The sequence below is a fragment of the Rhinatrema bivittatum genome, chromosome 17, assembly GCF_901001135.1.
Source record: "Rhinatrema bivittatum chromosome 17, aRhiBiv1.1, whole genome shotgun sequence".
Taxonomy (NCBI): Eukaryota; Metazoa; Chordata; class Amphibia; order Gymnophiona; family Rhinatrematidae; genus Rhinatrema; species Rhinatrema bivittatum.
The window spans coordinates 39,660,962-39,682,959 of NC_042631.1; the positions used below are offsets into that span (position 1 = coordinate 39,660,962).

General features: G+C 42.1%; 1 protein-coding gene across 1 annotated transcript in view; it reads left to right on the forward strand.

Annotated features, from left to right (window-relative positions):
* The window catches only part of LOC115079483 (mucin-5B-like), a 289,301-nt gene that overhangs the window by 24,235 nt on the left and 243,068 nt on the right, over window positions 1-21,998 (forward strand). The window contains exons 3-7 of the mRNA XM_029583107.1: window positions 3,724-3,985; window positions 8,746-8,863; window positions 11,996-12,086; window positions 12,593-12,696; window positions 17,316-17,532. Coding sequence (XP_029438967.1) covers window positions 3,724-3,985; window positions 8,746-8,863; window positions 11,996-12,086; window positions 12,593-12,696; window positions 17,316-17,532 — 792 coding nt within the window. The remainder of the gene's footprint in view (window positions 1-3,723; window positions 3,986-8,745; window positions 8,864-11,995; window positions 12,087-12,592; window positions 12,697-17,315; window positions 17,533-21,998) is intronic.

Below are 21,998 nucleotides of genomic sequence, written 5' to 3' on the forward strand. Positions count from 1 at the left end.
ACCTGTGAAGGAAGGGGCTGGTATAGGTGAAGTTTCATCCTGGTCCCAGCCTTACGAGTCTACCTACTGTTGGTGAGGGTCTCGCTGGGTTACCAGTGGGGCAGTGTCAATGCCTTCACAGTGTAAGGGCTCAGACACTGTAACACATTCAGACTAGCCTGAGTACAGGCTACTTCTTCCTTTAGATATATATATGAGGAGTTCTTTTGAGATATCTCAAGGTCAATAATGCCTTTGGGAGGTTTGATCATTGATTTGGGAAGGTATAGTAGAATATGGAATGGTGGGGCAGTAGCTGCAGTTGTGATAGTGCATGAATTAAGGAGGTTATTACAGGATTCTATGTGGTTTCTGGTAGACCTTAACCAAAACATTTGAGAAGTCATTCCATGAGAACTCAAGTTATTTCTTTGACAGAGCTTAGGTTGGTTTCTCCTTGGAGATTTGTAAGCCAGTGACTTGGTCTTTGTTGCATTTCTTTACTAAGCTTTCCTCTTAGACATTTGGGTCAGGCAGGAGGTTTCCTTAACCTCCAAGGCATTGCCAGTGTTTTTGGCAGTGTCCTGCCCTTTTCAGGAGTAGCTTGGCTAATTCCCATTCATCTGGCCTGGTCTGACTGGATATTGAAGGTGAAATTAGTTCTTATCTGATAATTTCTAGGGATGTGAATCGTTTTCCATATCGTCTTAACGATAGAAATCGTGTGGCAGGGCAAGAAAATCGTCTTAGGCACGATTTTTTAGTTAAAAAATCGTTAAAAAATCGTTTTTTTCCGATTAGTGCGCACTAACGGGAGTTAGTGCGCACTAACTGAAAATGATACAATTTGACACTTTTCAGGTCAGTTAAGGTCAGTTTAGGAATGAATATGTATTCCTATTGGCTGCCCTCTTATTTATTCATGTTACCAAGTTTCCTACTGACAGTATATGGGGGATGGGAAATGGAAACAGTTGGTAGCTTGACAAAACAAGTAATGTGATCAGTCAATGTGACTAGAACTTGTGCCCTAACCCTGATACCAGGGGTATTGTGATCTTCCTGCACATAGTGCCCTATCCCTATTAATACCAGGAGTGTTGTGATCTTCCTGCACACAGTGCCCTATCCGTAATACCAGGGGTGTTGTGATCTTCCTGCACACAGTGCCCTATTCCTGATACTGGGGGTGTTGTGATCTTCCTGCACACAGTGCCCTATTCCTGATACCGGGGGTGTTGTGATCTTCTTGCACACATCCCGATATCAGGGATAGGGCACTGCATGCAGGAAGATCACAACACTCCTGGTATTAATAGGGATAGGGCACTGCATGCAGGAAGATCACAACACTCCTGGTATTAATAGGGATAGGGCACTGCATGCAGGAAGATCACAACACCCCTGGTATCAGGGATAGGGCACTGTGTGCAGGAAGATCACAATACCCCGGAGGAGTGAGGGTCAGGCAGCTCCCCCCTGTCTGTGAAGCCAGCCTCTCACTAGTAATGCAGGGAGGGAGCTGTCTCAGACTTCACCATCCTCCCCCCCCCCCCTCACCCACACACCATTCACTAGCTGGGACATGGGGGAAGTCAGGAGTGAGGGTCAGGCAGCTCCCCCCTGTCTGTGAAGCCAGCCTCTCACTAGTAATGCAGGGAGGGAGCTGTCTCAGACTTCACCATCCTCCCCCCCCCCTCACCCACACACCATTCACTAGCTGGGACATGGGGGAAGTCAGGAGTGAGGGTCAGGCAGCTCCCCCCTGTCTGTGAAGCCAGCCTCTCACTAGTAATGCAGGGAGGGGGCTGTCTCAGACTTCCCCATCCTCCCCCCCCCCCCCCATCACCCACACACCATTCACTAGCTGGGACATGGGGGAAGTCAGGAGTGAGGGTCAGGCAGCTCCCCCCTGTCTGTGAAGCCAGCCTCTCACTAGTAATGCAGGGAGGGAGCTGTCTCAGACTGGTATCAGGGTTAGGGCACTGTGTGCAGGAAGATCACAACACTCCTGGTATTAATAGGGATAGGGCACTGTAAGAGATGACTGTAGTAGATTGAATAAAGATCTGATGTTTTCTGCTCTCCTCACACCAAACAAAAACAACACACAAGCAGAGAAGCCCTTCTTACAAAGCTGAGCTAGTGAGTTAAGTAGGAGGAAAAGTAAACATACTGGTGCCAGTGTGGCTACTTAAAAAATACACTTACCAACAATCAATTACATATATTTGAACTGTGTACAGTTCCAGCCAGGACCACCTTTCTAAAATGCACAGTGATTGGCAAATTCAACATGCACTAGCATTTCAGGTGCCTGCTAACAAAAATAATAAACAAACAAGTTCTAGTCACGTGAGTGCTGATCATTACATTACTTTTTTTGTCAAGCTTCCAACTGTTTCCATTTCACATCCCCCCAACCATATTGGTAACATCAATAGATAAGAGCACAGCCAGCCAATAGGAATACATACATACATATTCATTCCTAAGTGACCTTTACTGACCTGGGAAGTGTGAACACTTTGTTTCATTTTCTGTTGGTGTTCGTTAGTTTCCAGTTCCATTTCCCATCCCCCCAACCATCACCTCAGTGGTAACCTTGGTAACATCAATAGATAAGAGGGCAGCCAGCCAATAGGAACACATATTCATTCCTAACTGACCTTCAGTGACCTGGAAAGTGTTTATTTGTATCATTTTCAGTTAGTGCGCACTAAATCGAGTTAGTGCGCACTAACGGGGAGTTAGTGCGCACTAACTCGAGTTAGTGCGCACTAACACGATTTAACGATTTTTAACGATAAATCGTTAGAATTTCTATTGTATCGTGTTCTATAACGATTTAAGACGATATAAACATTATCGGACGATAATTTTAATCGTTGAAAAACGATTCACATCCCTAATTAATTTCCTTTACTTAAGTCCAGTCAGACCAGATCAGGATCCTCTATGTTCTGCCAATCTTGTGTATCTCTTCCTTCTAAATTTGGAATAATATTAAAGAACTGTGAGTTTCTGCTCCTATGCAGGTGAATGGTTTCACATTTGTCTTAGAAACTTTCTGTATTTTCTACCTACTTCCTTGTTCTTTCTGGAAGTCCACTGGTGGTCTGGAATGACAAAAAAAAGTAATATCTATCTAATAATATTAATTGGTTTGAATTAAAATTATCTTCAGTTAGCTTGTTACAGATAATATTGGCAGGCTGAGCTCAGCAGGGATGCATTTAATGGGTAACATTAGCAAACCTGTCTCCATTTGCTGGTGGGTAAGCATAACCTATTCATCTGGACTGGTCTGAATGGACTCAAGGAAAGGAAATTATCAGGTAAGAACTAATTTCACCATCTTAAGGAGCACAAATTTAGCTGGTCAAAAAAGGGTCAAGGCTAACATGGTGTGGGATTTTGACTTAGGTAGTCAGTGCGGAATTTCAGAGCTTGCTGGCTAAATTTCAGCATACAACTGCGGTTGCACAAATAAATAACTGTCCTAAATCTAATCAGATTAATTTTGTCTGATTAGATTTAGATGAATTTAGATGCCTTTGAAAATCTGGATAGAAATAATGGAGTAAAATTATGTGATTCTTACCTGCCAAATGGGTTTTTGAAAATTGACCTGATAATATCTGGATGGCTTCACGGGTGGCCAGGCTATTACATAATCTTTTGTATGAAAGCAGGTGGCATGAGTAGTAAAGTATCTAATGGTCTTGTGTTTTTCCTTTACAGACCTCAATGCTGCTCACAATGGCCGGGTGTGCAGCAGATGGGGTAAAGGCCACCTCAAGAACTTCGATGGGGATATATTTTACTTCCCAGGGTCCTGCAAATATTTGTTTGCCTCCCATTGCCAGAGTAATTCTGAGGACTTCAATATCCAAATAAGATATGCCATGGCCGATAATACTTCCACTTCCCACGATATCTCTATGACGATCAGTGGGGTGGCTATTGAACTATCCAATAACTCCATTAATTTTGACGGAAAGCGGTAAGTTTATAATTCTTAATTTAGTATTTTCTAAGGTCGAAACCTTTTTTTACCATGACTTCCTTGAATGGCTGTAATAGTCTATATTGTACATGATATTATTGGAAATCCCTGCCACTCTAATAACAACCCCTTTGGCGACACACTGCTAGTATGACCTTCATAATAGGCATCATTGTGCGGCAACACGTACCATTTATCACTCTGCCTTATTTTTAATCATTGGTCAGTCCCATTTTTTTCTGAATTTTTTGTGCTTAAATCATAAGTGCTCCGTGTTTTTAAAACTCATTTCTTGCCACGTATATCTATTTCTGCATTATATTCAAATTCAATGTGGGAATGTTAGAATCACTTAGCTTATAAATCCAGTATACATGAATATTATTGCCCAAATTTCTTCACATCCGATGATATAGCAATGCGATCTTGCTTCACACTGCCATACTGTGTCCGTGCCCAACCTCTCCGTGCCCAACCTCTCCGTGCCCTTATACCTCTCCGCGTTTTTTTTAAAAAAAACGCGGAGAGGTATAATGGTGGAATGCTGAAATTTGGCCCTTGAGGAAGGACAACAACGTCCGAAACATTGTACAGTGTTGGGCACGGACACAGTATGGCAGTGTGAAGCAAGATCGCATTGCTATATCATCGGATGTGAAGAAATTTGGGCAATAATATTCATGTATACTGGATTTATAAGCTAAGTGATTCTAACATTCCCACATTGAATTTGAATATAATGCAGAAATAGATATACGTGGCAAGAAATGAGTTTTAAAAACACGGAGCACTTATGATTTAAGCACAAAAAATTCAGAAAAAAATGGGACTGACCAATGATTGTACAGTGTTGGGCACGGACACAGTATGGCAGTGTGAAGCAAGATCGCATTGCTATATCATCGGATGTGAAGAAATTTGGGCAATAATATTCATGTATACTGGACTTATAAGCTAAGTGATTCTAACATTCCCACATTGAATTTGAATATAATGCAGAAATAGATATACGTGGCAAGAAATGAGTTTTAAAAACACGGAGCACTTATGATTTAAGCACAAAAAATTCAGAAAAAAATGGGACTGACCAATGATTAAAAATAAGGCAGAGTGATAAATGGTACGTGTTGCCGCACAATGATGCCTATTATGAAGGTCATACTAGCAGTGTGTCGCCAAAGGGGTTGTTATTAGAGTGGCGGGGATTTCCAATAATATCATGTGCGATAACTGATCCCCATCTCAAATACAAATTGAGTGTCAATGATAGTGTTTCTACTGTTTGCACAAAATAGTCTATATTGTTTCATCTATAATATTGCATATTATGTTCAAGTTTTGTAAGTCATTTGTCATTCTTTTTGTAGCCTTATTACTTTCTTTCCTGTTCTTTTTCCATTAAGATACTGTGCGAAAGATCATAGGTTTATTTTAATTTTGGACAAATGTATTCTATAAAAAAAAAAATACTGGTAGATAATTTAATATCATAAGCAATAAACGTGGAATGAAACTAAATATTCGAAAACAATTTGTTTTTAAATTTTTTGAAAATACATCAGACAAGGAGCTTCACCACAATATTCTTAGTGAATGATTCCATCATTTGCTAAAGTCTTTTTCTTTTCAAAACTTGTCCAAACAACATCCAAGTCATGCTTCAAATGTGAAGTTTTAAAACAAGGTAAACGATGCCAAAATTGTCAGTCGCATAAGTACGTAACTTAATCTATCCAGTGAATGGCATACCTGAAATTCTGTGCACTTCTGTAAATCTTTCATGAAGCTTTTTGTTTGTTTTCAAACATTTGTTTAATTTTAATCCACATTGCTTATGTCAATATAGTAGATACATGGTTTGTGGCACCTTATTATATTAGGTAATTTAATATATCATATTTTAAAAAGTGCTCTTTGATCCCCATTCAACCTCAATCACTAGTTGGTGTAGCTGGGAGGAGAAGTCCATTAACTGCTATTAATCAAGTTTACTTGGGGAATAGCCACTGCTATTAATTGCATCAGTGGCATGGGAACTTCTTAGTGTTTGGGTAATTGCCAGGTTCTTGTGACCTGGTTTTGGCCTCTGTTGGAAACAGGATGCTGGGCTTGATGGACCCTTGGTCTGACCCAGCATGGCAATTTCTTATGTTCTTAAGTGTCGTGATGGAGATTTAAAGCTTCCTTCAACCAAACCAAGGACCTGATTAATAAAAGCAAACTTGAATACTGTAGGATGAATAGTGGAAAATAGAAGCTGTCATAAAAACTGATATTTTGGAGATATTTGTCAAAAAAATTCAATACTTTTTCTGAAAAAGATATTTGAAGCAGGTTGGAAGAGGAGCCACCATGTTGCCCACAGACATAGCCTCAACATCCATTTATTTAAATGCATAGGCACTTTTTATTTGCCTTTGGCAGCCTTCAGATCCAAAATATATGTTCCTGGTCGAGACTGGCATAAATCACTGCCTAACTCAAGTCTCTCGTCCTGGCTATTTTTTTTTTTTTTTTTTAATAAATGTACAGGTGGACTTTCTTGGGGGGGGGGGAGGGGGGGTTTGGAGAATTTGCTGTTTAAAAAACAATCAAACCAAAAAAAAAAAACGTTTTGCTGAACTGGAACTGGGACCTTGTTATATTGATGCTCTACTGCTTCATCCGCTAACTTTTCTTTCCTTTTAATCTACAATCCACCTGATCCTTCTTTCACCTGTATGTCTGAAGCTAAAATATAATTATTCTGGGTGTTTTCAGTGTTAATGTTGATAACCCAGACTGTCTTGTGAATAAAACCTTTCATTCTCTGCCTTCCACTTTGGGCCTTTGTCAGTGGGCAACAGCTTAGATCTTCTTTTCTCTTGCAGGAGTGACTTATTAGTTTGATTACATATATCTGGATAACTCTGAAACCTAACCGGCTATGTTTGAATATAACCGGTTGGGTTATAAAGTTATCTGGCCGGATAACATGCTACTGAACTGGTTATCTTTAACGATATCCGATTAAGTAGCTGTGATTTCCGGGAGCAAGGGACCCCTTCGCCCAGCTCCCTGCGCCTCCACACTGCTCTAAAACAGACAGCGGTGGAAGCATAAACCTACGTTCAACTTATGCTTTCAGGGCTGCCTCTAGCCCTGAAAGCATAAGCTTAATGTAAGTTTACGCTTCCAGCGCCATCTGCGAGGCAACATATCTCATTAGCCACCTCTGCACATCTCTGTCACATAGCCTGTTGCACACATTTTACTCACACCTCTTCCTCACCCATTTACAAAACTTTGCTCATATCTAATCTAGTAAATTATACCACAACATGACCTGGAAGTGTGGTTTGACTTCCTATTACCTTGGACTAACGATCTATGAAACATGGATTAGAGTTTATCGATGCTTGGTTGAAAGACTACCATTCTCTCTGGAGGTAAAATGCCACTAGGAAAAATAACGCGCCTTAGTTGAACCTAAAGATTATCGTGCAATCGAGCCCCCAAATCCTGAGACTACCACCTATTAAAGGGCCTACCCAGCCTGAAACAATGCTCCCCCCCCCCCCCAAGATGTCTTCAGAGACTCCCTATCCCGTCACCTCTGTTAGTGGCCCAAGTCTTAAAACAAAACATTTTAGGATGACAGGCCCTGCCCCCTTCCCCACCCTTCCCTTTTTGCCAGACCTCATGTGCACCCCCCACCCCAGCCCACTCTCCTGAACCATGATGGTCCAGTGGGGCAAGGAGCGACCCCTAGTGCTCTAGGCTCGGCACTGCCATTTTCAAAATAGTGCCAGCCAGCCAGGCAATGTTTAACCTTTGCTCCATCACATGATTTTCTAGTCAGCTCATTACCATTCCTGAGTTGTGTCATTTCTTGGGAGGAGGGGGAGATAATGCATTGTATTTGAAAATATCTCACATTATCTCTGCACTAAGGCATTTACCATGCGTTAAAGCTCTAATGAATCCCTTAGATTGTAAGCCCTTTCTGGTGCAGAGACCTGCCTATTATAACTTGCTCTGAGCACAGGGTTGGAAAGGCGACTAATTAAATCCATAAAAACAATCCAAATCTAAAATTGTCAAAACTGTGCATGTTCTTTTCAAGCAAAATTCTCCCTGCACAAAAGGTGCAAGTGAGCTCACACCACTTTGTCCCTGTGGCAAGTTTAAAGTGAAAGTGCATGTATAGTTTGCTTTGGGAACTGGTACAAAACCCATTGTCCCAATGCAGACAGCTTGAAAATGACGTCTTAAATCTGGAAGAGCTGATTTGGAAAACCTGCCTTCCTTGTGGCTGTTATCAGAGCTTGACAGTAAATACAAGTAGTATTTTCCATTTCTGTGTGTCCACTCCTATGTGGATGCCATAGTTGTCTACCTGCCCCTAATACATCCAGTGCACCCGTAATGTACGTGAAAGTCAAGAGACACCATTGGCTTTTTTGGAGAAATAGGTCTTCCTCAATGAACTATCAACTACATGTGGGGTGGGGTATCCTAACCTGATGTCCACTTTTCTACTATTTCCCTTACACTCTCCACCTTCTGTAGATAGGTATGCTCTGTAATTTAGAGATGTCAACCATGCTGTCTTAGGAATTTGTCTTCACTGAAATGGATGAATAATTTTCTGCCAGAATGTTTTCAATGAATTGAGCCCCAATTGTTTAACCATGTACAGTATCTCCACTAATAGCCATACACCGATTAAAAAAAGGCCAGCATTTACCAAATCAAGATCCCTTGTTTTCTTCCAGAGTTGAGCGGTTGCCTTACAGCACTGCTGGGATCCAAATGGAGAAAATTGGTAGCAATTTGAAAATCCAAAGCAATAAAGATATACTCTTCATGATGAATGACGATGGTAGCATTCTGGTAAGCATAAATTGTGGAAACTACTAAGATTACCTGTCGGAGATAATCAAATAGTTTTATTTCAGCTATAATTTTGCCAAACATTCTACACTCATAATTTTAGATGTTTAAAAAAGAATGAAGCAGAGATGACCTCTTAAGTCTAACAATGTTTTAGTATTGTTTAAAAAAACAAAAAACCAACACACACAAGATTGTATTCAAGCTGTTTATTAGGCTGCAAATTTTCTGCATAAAAGTTAATTCTAAAGCATCTTCTAGGACAGCGGTGGAAACCTCTGCTCCTGAAGGGAAGTAACCAATCAGGTTTTCAGGATATCTCTAAGGAAGATATTTAAGATCAATTTGCATGCACACCACCTCAATAGGAGGCAAATCTATCTCATGCATATTCATCAGGAATAGCCTGAAAACATAGAAACAAACATGATGGCAGAAAAAGACCATACCGCCTCTCTAGCAGTAGCAGAGGTGTGTAGCCTTGTGGTTAGAGCAGTAGGCTAGAAACCATGGTTTGTCCTTTTTGTGGTAGGTGATCAAAAAATTTTAATAAATGAAAAATGAAATGAAATTGCTGCTCCTTGTGACCTTGGGCACATCACAACAGCAGTAGCGGAGAGGAGGCTGGAAACCACAGGCTGGTTAGCCTCACCTCCATGATGAGACAATTAATGGAGACTCTGCTAACCATCTACAATTCCTTGGATAGCCGGACCTGAGGCAGCATGGATTCACCAGGGGGAGGTCCTGTCAGATAGTACATCTGGTTAACTAGAGAACTGGATCAAGGAAAGGCTCTTTTGATATGGTCCCCTCATAGAAGACTCATGAATAAAATGAGAAGCTTGGGATTGGGCCACCAAGGTGGTACAGTGGATTTATTCCCAGATTAATTAAATATTTGATGCTTTGAAAACCAGACATGGGGTAAAGGATGAAACAACAAAAACAGCATTACTAATAGAAATGTCAGTACTAAATGACTACTTGTGATCACAGATCACCCCAACACACACACACACACACACACACACACAGCCTTCAAAGAATGGGGACAAAGGATATTTCCCCCTACACTTCACCATAGGAAGGCACTATCTCGCACATACGCAGGCAGGCACTCTCTCTTACACACATACACATGCAGCAGACACACATGCAGGCGGGCACTCACACATGCATACTGGCACGTAGGCACTCTCACACACACACAGGCAGGCAGGCAGGCATTCTCACAAAAGCACACAGGCAGGCACTCTCTCATACACACACACGCATACAGGCAGGCACTCTCTCTCTCACACACACACACGCATACAGGCAGGCACTCTCTCTCTCACACACACACATGCACACAGGGAGGCACTCACATGCATGCACACAGGGAGGCACTCTCTCACACAAAGGCAGGTAGGAAGGCATGATATCACACACATGCATACAGACAGGCACTCACACGCATACAGAAAGAGACACTCTTTAAAATACACACACATACAGGCAGATAGCTAGGCACTCTCTCTCACACATGCACAGAGGCAGGTAGACACTCACATGCACACGGGTAGGTAGGCATTCACACGCATGCACGCAAGCAGACATTCACACACATACATTTCAGGCAGGCAGGCAAGCCTGGGCGTCGTCTTCAGCTATTGCAGGATGGGCTCTGCAGCAGGCCAGCCTATCTTATTTTTGAAGGATTGTGGCCTTGCCACATAGCCTAGATCTGATCCCTGGACTTTGCCTCAGTCACATAACTGGGGCAAGGTCAGGTCGATGCCATTTTGAAAAATGACACAGCATGGGGCTAGGGGCCACCCCAGATCCCATCATGGAATTGCATTGTAATTTGGAGGATTGGGGTATGGAGGGAATGGAGGGGGTCAGGGGGTGGGGGTTGGAAGTCCTACTGAACATCCAATGCTTCTTTTTATACATTTGGGGGATGGGGGGAGGGAACCCCATGCCTCCAATGCTTTTGATTCACTAATAGGGTGGGGGGGGGGGGCAGTGACAGGCTTTCTAAGCCTTTGGAAAGGGGGTATTCGGGTTTATTGAGGACAAGGTTGGGGATTCACTCTTTATTAGGGTTTGGGGGGATCTGTCACTGTGCAAGAAATTACATTTTTTTTAACACTTTGGGGTGTCAGGATCACCTGAAGTGGCAGCCCTGCGTTGAGCTGGGGATGAGCCTTGACCTCTGCTCAGCTCTTTTTTTTTTTTTTTTGCCTGGCACCTTTTATAAAAATTTTCCTTGGCCTGTGTTAGGGCCCAGGTCTCCTACATTACATTTAACAGAACCCAGGGAGGTGTAGTTAATTGATCACAGCTGACCACTTTCTCAGTCAGCTGCAATAAATCTTTTACATAGAATTGTCTAGTAATGAGCTGCTTTGCATGCATTTGGATTATTCATGCATGCAAACCACATGCACAGCAGCTCATTGTATTAGAGGAGGGAATCTGGGCAGGGCCATGAATAATATCCTGAATATCATGTGTTAGCATTATGATAGGACTCTATTGTCTTTGTTCCTTGGATTCCTTCTAGAGGGACCTCTTAGTGGAAAGGTTTGGATTCTGGAAAAACAGGCTATTGTAGCCTAGCTTCCACGTGAGGAGGGGTGGCACTAAATTTCCTCACAAATCAAAACTTTCAATGCCCAAAACCTCCCTCTGAGGTGTTGAGTCATTTAATAAAACCTGATTACATATGTCTTGTAAGGGATATCAAAACTTGGTACAACAAATAAAATATTTAATTTTCCCCAGTACATTACTCAGTCCTGCATAAAACCCAGCTCATCAGTCTCATAAGACATCAATGCATGATACGATAATTAAAATAACATTCTAAAACATGCCAGTCCGTTACTCCCCCTTATAGATGCCCAAATCAATGAATCCCGTTCAATTTTCTCCTCTTTCATGCAATTTCCATCCCAGCTTCTATGCTCCAGCCTACCCAACACACCTGGCTTATGAGTGAGGTTCCTTCCTGGTCGGGCATGCACAAAACAGACCTATTGCAGACAATATCCCTGTGAGAAACACACCATAGCAAACACTAAATTGTATGACAGTTACAGCTGCTAACATGATTAGTATCTTTCTCATTTCTTATTTTAGCTGGAGCTTGATGATAAATATGCCAACCAGACCTGTGGGATGTGTGGAGACTTTAATGGCATTGCCACCTACAACGAGTTCATGTTAGATGGTACGTACATTCCATCCGTAATATTAACAATTGAAAAATCCCCTTTCTCATGCTGATTTTCATTTTGCTCTTGAGAAGATATGGCTGATTGCTCTTTTTAGAAAACTTAATTTTCTGCATTTCAACTTTATGACTAAAATAACGCAGGGTGTCCTTCATCAGAACCCCAAGCAGGCAACACACTGATATATGAAAAGCATGAATACATGTGCAACGAGACTGTGAAATGTAAGATGTGTGGTACATCTTTATTTCTCAACAATGTCAAAGCAGATAAGAAATGTGATCATCCTAGTTAAGAAAAAAAAAAAAAGAATACGCCATAAGACTGACATCTACGTGGTAGGCTCATTAATTATTTTGACAAACCAACAGGTTTGCACTTTCGGTGCTCTCTCATTTTTGGATTCTGGTCTTGCTGTATGTGATTATACAAAAGACAATTGATTTAAAATAGTAGAAAACAATTATTAAAAAGAAAATCCTGATTTTCTTATTGTTTAAAGGTAAGGAACTGACCTCAGTAGAGTTTGGGAATTTGCAGAAATTGAATGGGCCAACAGAAGACTGTGAAGATGTAATACCTGTCCAGGAGAACTGCACTGTTTCAGTAAATATCTTCTTTATTTCTCTATCTCAGTGTTTAATACTGCATTCTAGTGGCTGTATTTGTTCTGGATAAAACCAAATTCTGTGCTCATTTTGATACCTTACAATGGACAAACTTAAAAGTTATCCAAAGATGATGATGGGAATGGGGTTTTCTGTAAGTGCAGGGCCAGTTGCTGGGTTGTGCGACCTGTGTGGTTGGCAGGGCGCCATGCTCTAGGAAGTGCCATACTCCCTTCCAATGCAACTGAGAGAACTGCCATCTCCTTCCCATACAGCCCTCAAGGATCTGCTATTTTAGATTTAATTCTTAGTGGAATGCAAGATTTGGTGAGAGAAGTAACGGTGGTGGGGCCAGTTGGAACAGTGATCATAACATGATCAAATTTAAACTAATAACTGGAAGGGGGACAATAAGTAAATCTGCAGCTCTAACACTAAATTTTAAAAAGGGAAACTTTGATAAAATGAGAAAAATAGTTAGAGAAAAACTGAAAGGTGCAGCTGCAAAGGTTAAAAGTGTTCAACAGGCATGGACATTGTTTAAAAATACAATCCAAGAGGCGCAGTCCATATGTATTCTGCGCATTAAGAAAGGTGGAAGGAAGGAAAAACGATTACCATCATGGTTAAAAGGTGAGGTAAAAGAGGCTATTTTAGCCAAAAAAACATCCTTCAAAAACTGGAAGAAGGATCCATCTGAAGAAAATAGGATAAAACATAAGCATTGTCAAGCTAAGTGTAAAACATTGATAAGACAGGCGAAGAGAGAATTTGAAATGAAATTGGCCATAGAGGCAAAAACTCATAATAAAAACTTTTTAAAATATATCCAAAGCAAGAAACCTGTGAGGGAGTCGGAAGGACCATTAGATGACAGAGGGGTTAAAGGGGCCCTTAGGGAAGATAAGGCCATTGCAGAAAGACTAAATGAATTCTTTGCCTCCATGTTTACAAATGAGGATGTTGGGGAGATACCAGTTCCGGAGATGGTTTTCAGGGGTGATGAGTCAGACGAACTGAACGAAATCACTGTGAACCTGGAAGATGATGTAGGCCAGATTGACAAACTAAAGAGTAGCAAATCACCTGGACCGGATGGTATGCATCCTAGGGTCCTGAAAGAACTAAAAAATGAAATTTCTGATCTATTAGTTAAAATTTGTAACCTATCATTAAAATCATCCATATGGATCTGAAGACTGGAGGGTGGCCAATGTAACCCCAATATTTAAAAAAGGCTCCAGGGGTGATCCAGGTAACTATTGACCAGTGAGCCTGACTTCAGTGCCGGGAAAAATAGTGAAAACTATTCTCAAGAACAAAATTGTAAAGCATATAGAAAGACATGATTTAATGGAACATAGTCAACATGGATTTACGCAAGAGAAGTCTTGCCTAACAAATCTGCTTCATTTTTTTGAAGGGGTTAATGAACATGTGGATAAAGGTGAACCGGTAGATGTTGTGTAGTGTATTTGGATTTTCAGAAGGCGTTTGACAAAGTCCCTCATGAGAGGCTTCTACGAAAACTAAAAGGTCATGGGATAGGAGGCGATGTCCTTTCGTGGATTACAAGCTGGTTAAGACAGGAAACAGAGAGTTGGATTAAATGGTCAATTTTCTCAGTGGAAAAGGGTAAACAGTGGAGTGCCTCAGGGATCTGTACTTGGACCGGTGCTTTTCAATATATATATAAATGATCTGGAAAGGAATACGACGAGTGAGTTTATCAAATTTGCAGATGATACAAAATTATTCAGAGTAGTTAAATCACAAGCAGACTGTGATACATTGCAGGAGGACCTTGCAAGACTTGAAGATTGGGCATCCAAATGGCAGATGAAATTTAATGTGGACAAGTGCAAGGTGTTGCATATAGGGAAAAATAACCGTTGCTGTAGTTACACGATGTTAGGTTCCATATTAGGAGCTACCACCCAGGAAAAAGATCTAGGCATCATAGTGGATAATACTTTAAAATCGTCAGCTCAGTGTGCTGCAGCAGTCAAAAAAGCAAATAGAATGTTAGGAATTATTAGGAAGGGAATGGTTAATAGAACGGAAAATGTCATAATGCTTCTATATTGCTCCATGGTGAGACCACACCTTGAATACTGTGTACAATTCTGGTCGCCGCATCTCAAAAAAGATATAGTTGCGATGGAGAAGGTACAGAGAAGGGCAACCAAAATGATAAAGGGGATGGAACAGCTTCCCTATGAGGAAAGGCTGAAGAGATTAGGGCTGTTCAGCTTGGAGAAGAGACGGCTGAGGGGGGATATGATAGAGGTCTTTAAGATCATGAGAGGACTTGAACGAGTAGATGTGACTCGGTTCTTTTCACTTTCGAATAATAGAAGGACTAGGGGGCATTCCATGAAGTTAGCAAGTAGCACATTTAAGACTAATCGGAGAAAATTCTTTTTCACTCAACGCACAATAAAGCTCTGGAATTTGTTGCCAGAGGATGTGGTTAGTGCAGTTAGTGTAGCTGGGTTCAAAAAAGGTTTGGATAAGTTCTTGGAGGAGAAGTCCATTAATGGCTATTAATCAATTTTACTTAGGGAATAGCCACTGCTATTAATTGCATCAGCAGCATGGGATCTTCTTAGTGTTTGGGTAATTGCCAGGTTCTTGTGGCCTGGTTTTGGCCTCTGTTGGAAACAGGATGCTGGGCTTGATGGACCCTTGGTCTGACCCAGCATGGCAATTTCTTATGTTCTTATATTCTCCTGTCAACCTGTCTCACCTCTCAACATGACTTGGAGAGCCCAAGAGCTTCTTCACTTGAGCCGGGGGATGCAGCTGAGGATGCCCTCCCCACAGCCCACATGGCAGAAGAGCAGTGCTGGTTAGGGATGTGAATCGGGCTTCGGACGATTGAAAATATCGTCGATATTTTCAAAATCGTCAGAAATCGGGGGCTCCCCAAAACGATAGGAAAATCCCACAATATTGTTCGTGGGGTTTCTCTTATCATTTTGTTGGAGGGTGGGAAAAACGGCACAGAAAAATAACCCCTAAACCCACCCCGACCCTTTAAAACTAATCCCTTAGCTTCCCCCACCCTCCCGACCCCCCCCCCCCCAAAACTTTTTACAGGTACCTGGTGGTCCAGCGGTGGTCCTGGAGCGATCTCCTGCACTAGGGCCGTCGGCTGCCGGCATTCAAAATGGCGCGGATAGCCTTTGACCATATGCCATTGATCGGCCCCTGTCACATGGTAGGAGCAATGGACAGCCGGTGCCATCTTGTGCTCCTACCATGTGACAGGGGCTGACCAATGGTCCCGGTAACCCCTGTGACATAGTAAGGGCAAAGGCTATCAGTGCCATTTTGAATACCGGCAGCCGACGGCCCGAGTGCAGGAGATCGCTCCAGGACCCCCGCTGGACAACCAGGGACCTTTGGCAAGTCTTGGGGGGGGGGGGGTGTCAGGAGGGTGGGGGTTTTTCATTAGTGATACATTGTATTCATAGGGATTCGCCATAAGTTTCGTGACCCCCACGGATACAACGAATATGGCATATGCGTTGCGGATTGCCAATACATTGCAAATGAATGCAGACCCCTACTGTAAACTGAACCCACCCAAGAGAGAAAAGAACCCACAGCAGGAGTAGGTTAGAAGCAGCAGTTGCTGGGCTCCACTCTCCTGTCATTGGACCACTGGGAGCAGTGATGGATGATATGGGTGAGGGAGGATGGTGGTAGAAGGGGGGAGGGAGGAGAAAGGGAGGAAATGGTCACTACCCACCATGGAGTAGGGGCTCTGTTCCCAGTGCTCACAGCACTAAAGCTGGCTCTATATATGTGCATTTTTGGTTGCATGTTAGGAAGGGCCTCAGCAAGTCATGCAGAGCATCATCCCTGGATAATTCTTACGTTGGTATATTAAAATGTATCCCAACTTACAAAAACAATGAGGTATGTGCACTGTGATCAGGTATTCTGTAATTTACTGTACATTTTCCCATGATTCACAATCAACACATTTTTATTTTTTACTAGCAATGAAAATGCTATCTCATTATAAAAAGAATATCACATGAAATAACTTTTATTGATTATTTTTCCTGATTCCTTCAGAAATATTGAGCTCCGTAGATAGAAATTACAGTATCCTGTAGAAACTATGTAAAAATGATATTAAAAAAACACTTTTTAAAAAATATACCAACATTCAATCTGAGATATCACATTGGTTTACATTCAGGTACTGTAGGTATTTCCGTATCCTTACAATCTAAGTTTTTGTACCTGAGGCAATGGAGCGACAGCAGGATTTGAACCCTGGTTTCTAGTCCTTTTCTCTAACCACTAGGCTATTCCTTCTCCCCTTATCTGAAAACCCAGGTACATTCATAGCACAACAAGCAAAACTGGCAGAAGTGCTCCGAAACATGAAAGGACCTAACATTTTCTCTACTCGTACATTATTTTAAAAAAAATAGTTCTTCAAAAGACAGGAAATAAGTGTTTTCTTATTTTAACATGCCATTTCTCAGGACTGTATGGGTAGAGACCACTCAGTATAATGTTATTTTCTACACATGATGCAGTTGGAAAACATCATTTTGTATAGATTTAATGCCATGTCAATTCTTTTTTTAATAGGACGCTATGTGTAAGACGATATTGACCGGTCCGGAACTTTCAGAATGCAATAAGGTAGTTAGCGTCGGCCCCTATATCAGGGCTTGCATGGAAGATTTGTGTCTCTGTGATACACCCGAAAATTCTTCCTGCCTTTGTCAAACCGTTGCTGAATATTCGCGACACTGCTCTCATGCTGGCGAGAAACCTATGAACTGGAGGACATCAGATTTTTGCCGTAAGTATTTTTGCAGAGGGTAGTTACCCAGAACTAAAGAATACTCACAATTATAGGCTCGTCCCATGAGTCACAGGCGTAAAATTCCAAGAGATAATCAGAGCCTCTAACATTCCTCAGATTGGGTATACAAAACCTCAAGTATATTTTAATAAGTGGTGAACTTATGACCTTCTGGTAACACACCCACACCTTTAATGTTTTAGATGTCAAAGATGTATGAAACCCCATTGTGGACACAGGAAATAATAGAGATTTTGATGCCTTGTTTAGGAGCTGAGCTACGGCCTCTGTGGCTTCACTTCAATTTAAAAAAATGGTCAAAGAAGTGGTGTAGTGGACTTGGGGCCCAGAAGCAAGGGCTTAATTTCTCAGGCTGGATAGGGAAAGCAACACCAAAAGTACTTCTTTCTCCTCTGTGATCCCTCCGACTACACTGCACTACAGTAAATACAGGAGCTTCAGCTCCACTTGCATAAATAAACTTTGAAAACTTGTGGATGTGCGCGGAACCCGGCATGATGCATGCAGTAGGCCCAAAGAGTGGATGTGCAGGCATGCACGTTCGAAAATCAAAAGAATATGCTCCACTCACCCTCCCGAACATGCACTTACTATGTAGGTAAAAGTACGCGCAAAATTGTGTTCCGCGCAGATTTTTATGCACAAAGTCCCCAAACTGATTTTCAAACAGGGTTTACTTGCAGAAACCGTGGTTTCTGTGTGTAAATAAATCATTTTGAAAATCAGGCCCTAAGAAGCAAAGTAGAACTAAAGGTCTGAGTGTTATTGAAACGTGTGCCTCATTGTGATTGCATGTCTGATAATTATCTGTACAGGTTCTCATTGGATCATCTCAAGTGCTCATCAGATGGTGGGGTTAAATATAAGAGCAAAGGCAGAGAGAGATCACACACGTCTCAGACTACCAGCTTTGTTTAGATGGGGAAATATCCCACGGAGGTGATAACAGAGACGGGATATTTTTGTACTTTGGGATTGTGTTAGACAATAAACTAAAATGATATTAGAAAGTTAATCAATCAGCAACAGACAGGAGGAGGTGTATAAAACCTCAGTAAGGCCTCTGGAATATGGCATGCCGCTTCAGTTATTTCAGAACTAGGAAAATATTGAGATTGTGTGAGCTCAAAGCAGCACAACAAAGGATTAGAGGGTGTATCATATCCAGGACAACAAGAAAGAGTAAGAAATAAAGGTTAACCAAAAATATTTTGCTTTAACGTGATGAAGGGAGGGAGCATAGCTCCCAAACGTTAGTCAAGGACTGTATTGAGTTAGTCCAATATCAAGTTATCACCTTTATATTATGTTTGTTTTGTTAATCTTTATTTCTGTGCAGTCAACTGGACAAACACAGCAACTGCACTGCTTTATCCTAGAATGACTAGGAATACTTTGCTTAGAAAAACTGTAAGATGAGAAATGTTTATGTTTTCAAAGTATTTAAGAGAACCTTGCAAAGATGTACATAAAGGTGTCGTTTAGTTACAAATCATCAGTAACACCATAAGAAAAGCTTGTAATATAATCTTGGATAATTTACTTTTAAATCTGGGCAAACATTCTTTGTAGTACAAAAAAATGATTCTGGTAAGTCTTCTCTTAGATACAAGTGCTTCATACCCCACTTTTTCCTATTTTTTCCTTTGTATAACTCTTAATTCTCTTTCCTTTCTTTTTCTTTTTGCCATACTTAATAACTGCCTTCATTCCAGCCTGTTTGGGTAAAGGCAGTGTTTACCTAGTTTCCATTTGAGAAACTTTGCTTTCTTATTTCTCCAACTCAATAAAACTTCCAAGTCCAATATTCTCCTTGTCAATCAGCTGCCCCTATTCTAGATTTGAATGCTCTGTTATGAGCTCCAATTTGCTTGGGGAAGTCAGTCTCCACGTAGAGGAGAAACATAAGCCACCGGAATCTAAATTTTTCTGGGTCATGACAGATTTCCTTCTTACTCAATGAGTATCCCAACCTACATATATGGTCATATATGGTCATATATTAGGCCTAGTTTTTTCTTCAAAACTGGTATGTATTCCAGAAGCGACCATTACGTTCTTTCCTTTTCTTTGGACTGACCATAGTTTGGTAATTTTCTCTACCTTTTATGTCTCTGTTGTTGCCATCAAGTCCAATAAGCAATCTTTTCCAATCCATTCTACTAACTCTCCTGATCTAGCTGCCCTTATTCAGCGTTTTCAGTTTCCGGATGATTTTGCTAATTTTTCCCTTGAATTTAAAATTTCTTCTTGGAATCATACTCTGAAAACATCCTATAGCCATGTTGCGTAGTTAGTTCAAAGAACACAAAATACTAACAGTGTCTTGGCTTGGTATCATGCGAGTTTAAAACCTCTTAAGTGCCAGATATGTTAGTTAGAAAGGAAATAGCACAAATTAAAAACATTGATTCTTGAAAGCAAATTAGCAAAGGCTGCAATGTAATGTCTGGCCAGTTGCGGGCTGGTCCTGCAACCAGCTCTACTCACCCAGGTTGTTGATGCGCTGCTTCATGGCTCCCTCACTGCTGCTCGCCTTAAGGAGTGCGTGTGTGCCCTGGCTCACCTCATATAGGTATTGCAGTGGGAAACAATTTGGCGCCTCCTCATGATGTCAGGCCCATCAAGTCATTTAAGCCCAGCTGGATTCCTGGATCCTCCTGCAGCATTGCAGTGAGTATTTGTTACCTTGTTTGCCTTGCCTCTTTGTTACCTTGTCCTGTCTGTCTTGCTTATATCTTGGTCCCCTGTGCCTTGTCTTGTCTATCCGACTCTGCCTGACTCCTGGCTTTGACCCTTGCTACAGACTCTTCTGGACCACAGATTGCCTTGACCTCAGCTTGGTCCTCAGCCTGCTTGCCTGCCCCAACCTTGGCTTGGACCCAGATACTGTTTGTTCACTGTCTGCCTGCCCTGACCGCTGCCCATGACTTGACTACGTCTGACTGCTCCTTACAGGACTCCTGCCTAAGTCCTGCTGGCCCTGGAACCCAAGGGCTCAACCAGTGGGAAATGGGGCTGAAATAGGTGAAGCCCTTGATACTGTCACAGTAAGTGTGAGTCCACCTGCTGAGGGAGAAAAAACAGGCTAAAAGATTATTTTTAAAGATGCTCATCAAGGCAGAGAATAGACCCCACTCGCTTTTTAAGCTGGTATCTTGGTTTTCAGAACCCTTTCCCAATGAGTCAACTCAACTGCAATTAACTGCTGAAGGTTTTTGAACAGCATTTGAAGACAAGATTAACCTTATTCAATTTAGCTTCAAGCTTGTTGCTTCAGTCCTTCCTTAGCCTGCACTGTCAGAATCATAGCCAATTGGGAATGACACCATTGTGGCCACAAGCAAACTCTTTGCTTTTAATAAAGTTTTTGCCTTCTACATCTGATTCTAAAGCAGATGGAGGCCCATATTCAAAATGCACTATTAGCCACATAAGTAAAGGGCCAGGGCCATGGATCGCTGCTCTTACCTCCAGCCCCGAGCCATCTACAGGAGTCCTCAACACTGGGACAGGTCCCCCGGAAGAGCGCATGGCAGACCGTTGTGCTTGAAAAGGCCCGACAAGACACAAGCGGAAGACTCCATAAAATCCAACAAGTCTGCCCCAAGGCGTGCGTGTGCCCAACTTGCCTCAATTTAAAGGGTCCTTGGCAGGAAATCACCCATGCATCCCTGATGATGTCAGAAGTCTCTGCCTATAAAAGGCCATCTCGGCAGCAATTTCTTACTGGCTCTGGTACCTGAGGGCTCAATGTAAGGGGAATGAGGGCTAGTATAGGTAAAGTTCCAGTTGGGCCTCTGCCATAGACAGCTCCATCAGCCGATAGGGGAGACCTACGGACTCCTCCCTGCAGGTTGTGCTAACTCCACCTCGGTCCAAAGATCCATGACCGCAACAGATTGCTGAGACCATGGACTCGGCAGATGCCATCACTCTCCAGGCCATTCACGGTTTAACTCACAAATTTGAAGAGCAGCAGTGCTTCCTCGACCTCCTGGCAGCTTTCATGGAGTGACTCGACACCTGTCTGGATGCAACCATGGCTTCAGCAGTCCCTGCTCCTCCTGTGGCTGCTTTTCCCAGTGTCGTGGTATCTAGCCACTCCATCATTTGCCTTTTCCTCCTTGTTATGCCAAGGACCTGAAACACTGCCAAGGATTCCTCAACCAATGCTACATGCATTTTCCCCTCCAGGCAGCACTCTTTCCTGAGGACTCAGTTAAGATGACCTTCATCCTCTCCCTCCTGGATGACAAGACCCTGGCCTGGGCCTCACTACTATGGGAGTTCACCGACCCGACCCATCAGGAAATGTAATAGCTTGTGACCACCTTCAAATTTGTCTTCGATGAACTTTTTCGGCTAACTACCTTCGGGCTCTGATCTTCTCCAGCTATGCCAGGGCACTTGGTCTCTCATGGACTATGCCATTGAATTTT